At 48.5% G+C, this 10,978-nt stretch overlaps 2 protein-coding genes across 2 annotated transcripts; one reads left to right on the forward strand and one right to left on the reverse strand.

Annotated features, from left to right (window-relative positions):
- Positions 1-2,513: 2,513 nt before the first annotated feature.
- LOC123431331 lies at positions 2,514-4,092 on the forward strand. Its single transcript, XM_045115152.1, has 2 exons — positions 2,514-3,323; positions 3,400-4,092. The coding sequence occupies exons 1-2, from the start codon at positions 2,888-2,890 to the stop codon at positions 3,756-3,758; spliced, it is 795 nt and encodes a 264-aa protein (XP_044971087.1). The 5' UTR covers positions 2,514-2,887; the 3' UTR covers positions 3,759-4,092.
- A 1,650-nt stretch (positions 4,093-5,742) lies between these two features.
- Positions 5,743-10,634, reverse strand: LOC123431332 (auxin response factor 13-like). The gene is made up of 2 exons (XM_045115153.1): positions 9,534-10,634; positions 5,743-6,615 (listed from the first exon to the last, which is right to left on the reverse strand). Exons 1-2 carry the CDS (start codon positions 10,509-10,511, stop codon positions 6,004-6,006), a joined length of 1,590 nt encoding a protein of 529 aa, XP_044971088.1. The 5' UTR covers positions 10,512-10,634; the 3' UTR covers positions 5,743-6,003.
- Between the last annotated feature and the right edge of the window lie 344 nt (positions 10,635-10,978).

Genomic DNA, 10,978 nt, shown 5'->3' on the forward strand with positions numbered 1-10,978 from the left:
CAATCTAAGATGACCTATACACCGAGACGGAGGGAGTAAGTGTTATCCGCTAGCTATTTTTTCTAGACATGCAACTTTGTCATAAAAACAAGTCATGCATGCAAGTCATAAACTAAATTGTTTTTGCATTACTCTATGCGTGCAAGCATCATATTACCAATTCATGCATGTTACTTGTATCGGTGACGACACCGGTTTTAGATATGGGGAGTAAGAGCACTTCACATTATCGAGTTTTGTAAGTGTGAGTGATGGCTTAGGTTGGTTTGATGTATGTTCTTGTTAGACCTATGTTGAATAATTAATAAAAATGACCGTATGCATCGACTGATGCAGAGGCCGGGGGTTTGAACCTCCTTTTCCAAAAAAAATTAAAAAAAATGTTACTTATAAGTTACTTTTTTGTCTTAGATATTTTACTAAAAATATATGTGTTTGTCGCTTGCACCATACCTATATAGTTTACATTCACATGGACATTCTTTTAACAGTAATTTATTTTTATATCTTTTTTTCTTCATTCTTAAACTTGCATTTTCTTCTCATTAGTTATAGATATTTTTTAGCAACTTCTATGCATTCTTTTAACAAGTTTCCCACAGCAACGCCCGGGACATCATCTAATTAATTTGGTACCACTAATCATCAGTTACTCCACATTTGTCTAATTCTGGTGTCACATACCATGATATACAAAGCCGTTTTAATTAGGAACCTAGTCGATCACGTAGTACATATATATACTACGAACACCGCATTTTCAACAGCAATTCATAAATTTTCTTTCACATCGATCCGTGATACGGAAGGTCGTCATTCAACGCTATCCGCATACATTCAGAAGTTTTTTTATTTTCAATACATGCAGTCAAAAGATCCAAGCAAACCTGACCACCTTCTTGCTTTTGAGACCGAAGAGCCTCTCAGTGTCTGCGAGTTTCGTTCTCTCACGTATTGACGTCCAAACACTTCTACCATGACAGTTGCAAACCTGACCATGACATCTTCGCATGTATTCTTAGCCATTCAGGGGTACTCGTCCCACGAATCGACGGGCGTGCCATATGCAAGCATTCGGAGTGCAGTCGTGCACTTCTGGTAACCAGATAAGCCAATCGTTCTTACGACATCCTTCTTCAGGAGGAAGTAGTCATCATAAGACCGTATGCCACGGCACAAACGACCGAAGACGGTCTTGCACATTCGAAAACGCCGACGAAAATGGTCAGAGAAGAATGCATCCGAGGTAAAGTAGTCGGTCATCAGTGTTAAATGAGAGCGCGCCCTGTTGCAGTTTAGCACTCGATGACCCGTGATCGATCCCTTAAAATTAAGAACTTGCTCCTCTGCACGGTCTGTGTCTTCAAGGACCATCTGCATCATCGTCGTCTCATCCGTGTAGTCCTCCTCGTCGGACGAGCCATTGGACGACTCAACATAATGCTCGTATATGTATATGCACATATCGTGTGAACAACAAAGAAAACAAACTTTTTTAGCCCCGGCAATTTATCCAACATTTGCGGGACATGTTGAGTGTAGCACCAGTGGTCGGTAACTAGCGGGGTGGTCAGAGTAGAGAGGTTGAACGATGGCGGAGGATAAACGGGGTGGAGCCCGGCTAGAATGCTGGAGGTGACGGAAACGTAGAGTTGTGGCAAGGGTGTGGTGTAGCAGCCGGTGATTGTGTCCTGAACTAGGGGGGGTACTCACCACGTCGTCTTCCGATCAGGTGAGTCGGGTCGAGGACCCCTATGATGGTTCCCTGATAGGGCATTTCAGACAGCCCATGATGCATATAAGGGAGATTTCACAAGACTTAGCACACAAGACAAGGACTCCTCTAAATTCTACGCCTCCAACACATTATATAAGCCGATCTCAGGCTAGTCAACAGACAATCTGATATTCATTACAACAATTACGTGGTAGATATCTATACTCAGTACTATCTCTCATATCAATACAATGAACAGCAGGACGTAGGGTATTATCTCTTTGAAAGAGTCCGAACATTGGTAAAAACATGTGTCCATGTTACCATCGCTTTAAGACGTCTAGTTTGGGACCCCTACCTCGAGATATGTCGGATTTAACACGGACACCTAGGACGACGGAGCGGCGGTGAAGATAAGAGAGAAAGAAGGAAGGAGAAAAAATGAAAAGGATGAAGGCATGGGTCCGAAAAGGGTTTTGGATGGACCGAAGGTGTTGAAGGCTTACTTGTCTCCTTTCCGAATTCTATAAAGCCTTCCACATTTTTCTCGTGTTGTCCGGAAAAAAATAGGTCTAGACCCTCGATCCGAACTTATAGGAGCGGATTGAGGGTTCGCCTTTGGAGATGACCTCGTGAAACATACGGGTCAAAAGCCTGTTTAATTTGGGAGAGAGCATATATGATATTTTTTCTGAAACTTAACACACATTCACAATTATTGTGCATTTTGAAACGAAAAATTATGAAAACACAAATGCAATTAAGTTGGGTGGTGCATGTATGTGTTGTTAGGTGTTTTTCTGGTGGCTGCCGGCCGGATCCATCCATCCATCCATCCATGCCTGACTGTCACTCGGCGCCGGCCGGTCAGGTCCACACCCATGGCCATGGCCATGGTCCAATTCATCAAAGCAGATTACAACAACAAGCTGCCCAAACAGTAGCTCCTACAGTAGTAGTAGTCCAGCCTCTCTTCTTCCTCATCTCTGAATCATAAAAAGAAACGCAAAACCGCGAAGCTTCCTCCCATCTCTTCTTCCTCTTGCATTTGCACATATCATATCCAAGCTTTCTTTACTCACACTAGCAGCTCAGCTTAGCTTAGCTACGAGCTCTGCATGCCAACACCACCTCGTACCCACTAGCCGTAGCAGAACAGCGAGCAGCGCCATGAGCAACATGTTCGGGGCCGGCGGCCATGGAGGTGGCGGTGGGGAGCAGCATGGAGGAGCCGACGGCACGGTGCTGTGCTACTTCCACCCGAGGGAGCTGCTGGTCGGCGTGTGCGCGCACTGCCTCCGGGAGCGCCTGCTGCTCCTACTCGCCGCCAAAAGCAACAACGTTAACGGCCGCGCGCGCCCGCCGGCGGACGGCGCCAGCTACCTGTCGGCGCGGCCCTACTGCCGGGCGCTCCGGCGCAGGACGGGCAGCATCTCCAGCTCGCTCCCCAAGGTGTTCGCGCTCGGCTCCTTCCTCCAGCGCCTCGACTCCTCCCGCCACCACCATCACCACCACCACCCCGACGAGGTCGTCCACGACCACGACCTCGCCGGCGAGGACAAGGACACCGACGCCGACGACGCCACCTCCGTCGCCAGCCTCGACGGTACGGACGCAATGATTGATCCGAGTCTGTCTTTCTTTCTTTCCATGCTCTGGCTCACGGGTCGGCTGGTCTGCAGATTCCTTCATCTCGATCAAGTTCGAGGACAACGGCAAGGCGACGTGGGTGGACAGCCAGAACGGGACCGGAGCAAAGCCGGTGCGCGAGGCGGCGGCGGCCACGACGACGACGACGAAGACGACGGCGTTGGTGGTGGAGCACGCGGGGCGGCGGGGCGGCGTGACGCGGTGGCGGAAGCAGGTGGTGGGGCGGCTGCTGCAGCTGGCGCGGTGGAAGCGGGCGTCGGGCAAGCAGTCGTCGTCCTCGGCGGCGGCCGACCAGAGGTCGAAGGCGCGTGTCGGCGGCGGCGGCGGCCGGGGCTGGATCCGGAGCCTGACGCGGCGGCGCACCGCGCACGGCGAGAGGGCGTGGTCGTGAGCGGGCCACGGGCACCTACACGTCCACACGTGATCGGTGAACCTGAGCATGTACGTACGCACGCACGTGGTGCTCCTGTTTGCTTGTGACTTTGTGCATACGGCCAGCCACCCACAGATCCATCCATAGCCATATCCATATCCAATTATCCATTTCAGATATATATAATGCTCCTATATAGCAGATTAGCAGTGATAATCAACTATAGATATATATATACAAAAGAAGGAAAGAATCGCATTCGGCAGATGTCGTTTCTTTCTTGCATGAGAGGTGTTTGTTTCTTCCCAAGATCATGCTCATGAGTTTACACAGAGATTCTTTATTTTCTTTCTGGATTGTTTTCTGCTTTTCATCCTGTGAAGAAGTGCTGCTACGGTAGGTATTTTTCTGAACTCTGAAGTCTGGATTGCCTGTTTAGTGGGAGTGTCAATTTTCAGCAAAGGTAATTTTGATTTGCGCCCACAAATGCCGTTTTAGCAATTGGTCTGTTTGTGTTTTGTTTGTTGTGATGTATTGTCCTGTATATGCCCACATATGAGTAGAAGAATATTGAGAATGTTTGTTAGTTGAAGAGACATGGGCAGGCAGGTGACGATCACCTTTGAGCTGCCGCTGCCGCTGTGACTGAAGTGAGGAGCAGTCCTCTGGAGACAAGGACGGAATGACAGATTGTAGAATAGGTAGATGATTTTGGGTTTGGTATGCACGCATGGGAGAGCATGATGTAGAGTACAACTACATGTCGTCTAGTTGTCTGTGTATACGTACTAGGTAGTACATAGGCAGATTTCTTTTCTTTTCTTTGGAGCAAAGCTGCCTTTTCTTGCCTTTGGCGGCCGGTGCAGAGCTTTATTAGCAGGGTCAGAGACGCATATCTCCCCTCCTTTCAAGGAGAAAAGAAAAGAGGACTGACAGGAAAGAAAAAGGTTTTGACTGACTGGCTTTCGAGGAAAGCACACAACCAATTCCTGGATAGATGGATGAGATCTCAAACAAAGCACCACCACCAGCAGCACAAGGATGACCGGAATGCCAAGGAGCAGAGCGCAGTGTTTCTCAAAGCCATTGAGTCAGGATGGCTGGTGAAGAGAGGCGTCCAGGATGCAACTCAACTGACTGAAATGTTTACAAAGATGAAAAAGAAAACAAGAAACATTACTACATCCCATGGGCCATGCCCATGCAAGCCAACGCTACCCTACCCTTGCTTGCAAGTCAGGAGGTCAAGGATCTCTCTCTCTCTCTCTCTCTCTCTCTATGTGTGTGTGTGTGTGTAGAGCTAAAAGGCACAACAGAAAAGAACATGAACAGATATTATGGCTAAATCATCTTGGTAGAAAGAAACCAAGCAAAATCTGCTACTAGTACATGCATGGACACTAACATGCTTGTGCTCATTTATGGGCATCATTTGGAATAATGATGCTTGTGCTCCTAACCGCTGAATTAACATGCCGGTTGCCTCTTAGGACGAACTACTATGTGTTTCTCTCAACATGAATCATACTTGCTTCGTAAACATTACATGGACACCTATAGCTATAGATACACAACATTGTGCCCAATCAGTGCATCATACTAGTCAAAGTGTTGTATGGACTGACAAAAAGAAAATTAGATCCATGTCATCTCGATATTGTCACTAATTAAGAGCTTCAAAGTTCATCCAGAATGCAATTTTCATTGTTTTACTAACTAATAGTGCCATATGTCACTGTCAATAACAGAGGCTTCACCCAAGAAATTTCTCGCACGCGCCCAGTTTGGCAAACAACATATACAGTATGTCTAGGCTGAGCTTTTGCCTTTAAATTGACTGATTCGGTAAAATAGAGAAATCACTGGATTCGGACTGTATCATAACAAGAATTGTGCAGACAGAAACCTACTAGCGGCCAGGTTATTAAAGCATCAGAACAAAATCAAACAGAAATGGAAAACCACAATGTATGCACAGCAAAAAAAAAAAGAGAAAGCAACATATACTAGTTTAGTTACTGTTTAATTCGATGATTCGGAGATAATCTCTTCAATTTGTCTGAATCTGAGTGAAATTAACAAACACTGGCCGGCTGCTAAGGGAAAAGACAACACACACTTGGCCAAACACATGGCCTTTTTCACAGAAAGGTCTGGATGGTCATTGTAAAACCATCTCTGCATGTTCATCGTCGGAAACAAAGCAGGAAGAATCAACGAGATAGTACCTTCCAGTATACTGTGTGTGTATATATATGCCACTTCAGGCTTGTGGCTCAGAGCCATTTCTGTCGTGGCCATCATCTTTACCTACCGTGAGGTGGCTGTCAAGTAGGCTTGTGGCAGAAGCATCTTCATGAGCAGTTCCATCGACCACAGCATCAGGAGCCTGGCTCACTTCTTCAGAGGAGCCGTTGGTGGCGCTCTGCACAGGCGACATGATGGTGGCGCCGAACAGCTGTATGCTCCTCCTTTCTTCAGAGGGACGCATGTTCACCGAGTTGTTGGGTGGAGATCCAGACCCAGAGCCAGTGTCAGGGTTCACAACCTCGGACGAGCCGCCGCTGGAGCTAGGTGGGAAGAACTGCTTAGTTGTGAGCTCCGTGGGAGATGGAGAGGGAGAGGGCAGCTCAGTGAGGGCGATGTGCCTGGCTCCCTGCATGCCAGCAGGAATGGGTGATCCCATCAGCATCACCATGTTCTGGCAATCTGTTCCCAGCAGCTGGTCAGCCATGCCGACATCGACGGAGCAAAGAGGGTGGTGGACCTCCGAGATCTTGAGCTTCTTCAGGATGGGAGGGTGCCCAACATGTTCCACTTGCCAAGCGTTGACATACCTGTTTAGTGACCCTGCCACAGATTCAGCCCAGTTTATCTGCAGGCAGGTAGATTAATTAAGCAGTCAGTCAGATAAGAATATTTGGGGCCAGGAATGATACTATATAGAATCTTGAAATTACAAGATCAGCTGGTTTGGGCACTATCTGAAAAATCAAGGAGCGATGCAATGGACAACATACAACACTTGTCTTGACATGTCAGTACCAAAGGTGCAGTCAGCCATATGAAATAACACAACTCTGAATAGGACTTTCATGACTGTGAAGAGCTGTTGACACCTACTTTCCTTTACTTCAGTAAGCTCTACATTTCTCGGGATCTGAATAACAGTAAAGGCAAGAAGTAACAGGCAGATCATGATTTAAGGCTAAACCACATTCCTCTTGCATCAGTATAATATACCACCAGAAGCAGAGACAGACCTATTGGAAACAGACAAGGAATCTAATGCAATCGGACAGAGCAACAGCCACCAAATCCTATTTAACAAGACTGAACCATCAAGCAATCGACAACAGCAACTCTACGGCATGCAGCAATGAAGCACAAATGGCTAAACATAGTTACTTATTATTAGCCCAAGATTGCTTGCCGCTCCCTCGTTCAGAAGCTAGCAAAATACTTTGAATCACACATGCATGGTGATATATACTGAACCAATCAATCAAAACAGGCAGAGATGACTCAACCGATCACTCGCTAGCCACTCCGACAGTTAACTGAACATGGCAACACTGAACCAACAGAGATGGACTCCGGATCGATCAGATTTGCAGATTTAACTTCAATAGGCTCTACATTTTTCAGGATCTTAACGAATGACTTGCTGCCGATGGCATCACATATTTTAACAGTAAAGGCGAGAAATAACAAGCAGAACATCATTCAAGACAAAAGCACATTGCTAGTTCCAAATCAAAACTGACTGCTGATCAAGTTCATCTCTGTTCGTTTCAGTATATCACCAGAAGCAGGGCCAGCCCTATTCGAAACAGACAACGGATCTAATGTTATCTGACATAGCAACCACAATCAAACCCACATTAAAAAAGGCCGAACTATCAAGCAATCGGAAACAGCATCAATTCTAGGGCATGCAGCAATAAAATACAAGTGGCTAAACATTACCAATTATTAGTCCACGTTTGGTTGCCACTCCCTCATTCATTCAGAAACAAGCAAAACTAACCACACATGCATGGCCATATACTTATACTGAACCTACCAACCAAACATGCAGAGATGGAGTCGGTCGAATTCATCTATGTTTGTTTCAGTATAGAGTAGACCACCAGAAGCATGGCCAGCAGTCCTATAAACTGCAAGTGATCTAAAGCCATGCATCCACCACATAACCCACATTCAAAAAAACTGAACTATTAAACTATCAACGACAGCATCAACTCTATGCATGCAGCAATAAAGTACAAGTGGCTAAACATAGTTCCTATCAATTATTAGTCCAGGATTGCTTGCCTCATTCTGAACCTAGCAAAATACTTCAACCAAACATGAATGGCAACATATATATACTGAAATACTGAACCAAACATTCAGAGATGGACTTGATCGATCACTCGCTAGCTACTCCGACAGTTAACTGAACATGGCAGTACTGAACCAAATATTCAGAGATGGACTTGATCGACCACTCCCTAGCTGGTCCGACAGTTAACTAACCATGGCAGTACTGAACCAAACAGAGACATACTCGACTCGGCTGATCAGATTAGCGGATTCAGCGAGGAAAGCAACATCAGATCAGGTGAAATAGCAGCAATCAGGATGGGATGGTACACAACAAGTCTAAACATGTTTGGTTCAGCATTGCCACTTGTTGAACGATAAATGCAACATCAAATCAGGTGAATTAGCAGCAATTATGAATGTCAAAGATTGATTGACAGTCTGCTCTACTTAGTCTTGTACAAGTGGCTAAACATAGTTATCAATAATTAGTCCAAGTGGCTAAACATAGTTATCCAAACCCGAACAAAACACTTGAACCAAATATGCATGGCGACATATATCGAACCGAACATGCAGAGATGGACTCTGACCGATCACTCGCTAGCTGCTCTGACAGTTAACTGAACATTGGAATACAGAGATAGACTCGATTGATAAGATAAGATTTGCAGATTCAATGGTGAACGCAACATCGGATCAGGTGGATTAGTAGAATTCATGAATGCCCAAGATTGGTTGGCTCTCTCTTCTATGTTCAGTAAAGGCAAAAGGTAACATGCAGAACACCATTTCAGACAAAAGCAGATTGCTGATTCCAAATCAAAATTAACTGCTGATCCATTTCATATCTGATTGTTTCAGTATAATACCACCAGAAGCAGAGGACAGTGCTATTGCAAACATAAGTGACCTGAAGCCATCCATCCGACAGAGCAGCCAATACCAAAACCACATTAAAAAAGACTGAACTATTAAACAATCGATGACAGCAACTCTAGGGCATGCAGCAATAAAATGCAAGTGGCTAAACATAGTAATCAATTATTAGTCCAAGGTTGCTTGTCACACCCTCATTTAGAACCCAGCACAATACTTAAACCACGCATGCATGGCGATTGCTTGTAAACCCCTCATTCAGAACCTAGCAGAATACTTGAACCAAATATACATGGCAATGTATACTGAACCAGTCAACCAAACATGCAGAGATGGACTATCACAGCGACAGTTAACTGAAAATGGCATTACTGAACCAAACAGAGACAGACTCAATCGATCGATCAGATTTGCGGATTCAACATGAAAGCAACACCGGATCAGGTGGATTGTCAGCATAATTATGAATGTCCAGGATTTCATGGCACCCTCTTCTACTTGTATTGAATGGCAGAGCAAAACAATTGAAGCAAGCATCAATCCATCATCTCTACAACAATTAACGCAAGGCAACGATGGGACGGATTAGCTGCAGAGATGATGTACCTCGAGCATGCGCCAGATGTTGGGGTCGACGGCCTTGACGACGCCGTTGATCCACTCGGAGCGTCGCTCCTCGGCGTCGAGGAACTTCATGCGCACCTGCACGCCGGGCCTCCAGGCGCCGACCAGCGCCTCCTCCACCTCCTGCTTGGGCACGACGAACTCCCCGGCGCCCTGGCGCGGGTAGTAGGTGACGGTGAATGGCGCGCCCTCGGCCGCGAGACGCACGGCGTCGTCCACCTCCTGGGGCGGGACCCGCGCGCGCGCGTTGCGGGGCCGTCGCTCGGGGCCCTGCTGGGAGACGGCGGGGAACCTGGGCGCGCGGCGGATCCCGGTGAGCAGCTCCCCGTCGGCGCGGCGCATGAAGACGACGGCGTCGCCCGCGACGAGCAGCTTGGCGTTGACGAACTTGCTCCAGCCGGTGGTGAGCAGGTGGCGGCGCGGGGTGCCGCGGTAGATGTGGCGGAAGTCCCAGTGCTTGCCGAGCGGGTCGGTCATGCGGAGCCGCTGCACGGGCGGGTCGGCCTCGAAGTCGAGCGGCGGGAAGACGAGCTCGGCGCAGAAGCGGGGCACCGAGAAGCCGCCGCCGTTGTTGGCGTCGCTCTGCGTGAGCTGCTTGGCGTAGTAGCGGAACGCCGTGGGCTCCGGGCGACGCGCGGAGGCGTGGGGGAGGTCTGGCGCGGGGGCACGGTGGGGGCCGGGGACGAGGGAGACGGTGGCGAAGGGCTCGTCGGTCTTGGGGTCGGCGAAGAGGCGGACGGCGGCGACGGTGCAGGGGAAGAGGTTGTGCGCGGGCGCGCGGGGCGGGGTCGGGCACTGCTCCGAGTGGCCGTGCGGGAAGTAGTAGACCTGGGAACCGACGACGGGGACGCGGGAGAGCGGGGTCGCGCAGGCCAGCCAGACGTCGCGATCCAGCGGCGCCGGCGTCGGGGTCGTCGGCGTCGGGGGCAGCGCGTCCACGGCGGCGGGCGGCTCCGCCATTTTCGGGCGGGGCGGGGGTTATCTAGGGTTTGGGCGGGAGATGAGGGAGGGGCGGATGGTTGTTGGAAGGAAGGCGGAGGAGATGCGGGGAAGATGTCCTCTCCTCTCTTCTCTCCTCTCCTCTCCTTACACACGGAAGACGAAGCGAGTTTTTATAGCACGCCCCGTTTGGAATTGGACATGCCCAAAAACTGGTGCGATAAGTCATGACAACTTGATGCAACAACCACTCAAGCCAAGGTGTGTACTGCCAACTGGCCTGTTGCAACATATGCAAAGAGAGGGGAGATGCGGCGCCCCTTCTCGACCAAGGGGGGGGGGGGGGGGGGTGCGGGTTTCGTACATACTCGCCGATGGTGGAGGAATGCTCCTCGTGTTTCTTTCTTGCTACCCTTTATTAGGTCATTAATTAATGGATTGCCTGGATCCAGCACGCGCTCGGCCGTAAAAAGCTGTAGCCAGGGGAG

This window comes from Hordeum vulgare, chromosome 2H, assembly GCF_904849725.1.
Source record: "Hordeum vulgare subsp. vulgare chromosome 2H, MorexV3_pseudomolecules_assembly, whole genome shotgun sequence".
In the NCBI taxonomy this organism is placed as follows: domain Eukaryota; kingdom Viridiplantae; phylum Streptophyta; class Magnoliopsida; order Poales; family Poaceae; genus Hordeum; species Hordeum vulgare.

What these genes read in the sequence shown, in the direction of transcription:
- LOC123431331 (XM_045115152.1), top strand. Translation starts at nt 2,888, where the DNA reads ATGAGCAACATGTTCGGGGCCGGCGGCCATGGAGGTGGCGGTGGGGAG. An exon ending in CTCCGTCGCCAGCCTCGACG is followed by an intron (nt 3,324 to 3,399) that starts GTACGGACGCAA and finishes GCTGGTCTGCAG; the next exon opens with ATTCCTTCATCTCGATCAAG.
- LOC123431332 (XM_045115153.1), bottom strand. Translation starts at nt 10,511, where the DNA reads ATGGCGGAGCCGCCCGCCGCCGTGGACGCGCTGCCCCCGACGCCGACG. An exon ending in ACATCTGGCGCATGCTCGAG is followed by an intron (nt 6,616 to 9,533) that starts GTACATCATCTC and finishes ACCTGCCTGCAG; the next exon opens with ATAAACTGGGCTGAATCTGT.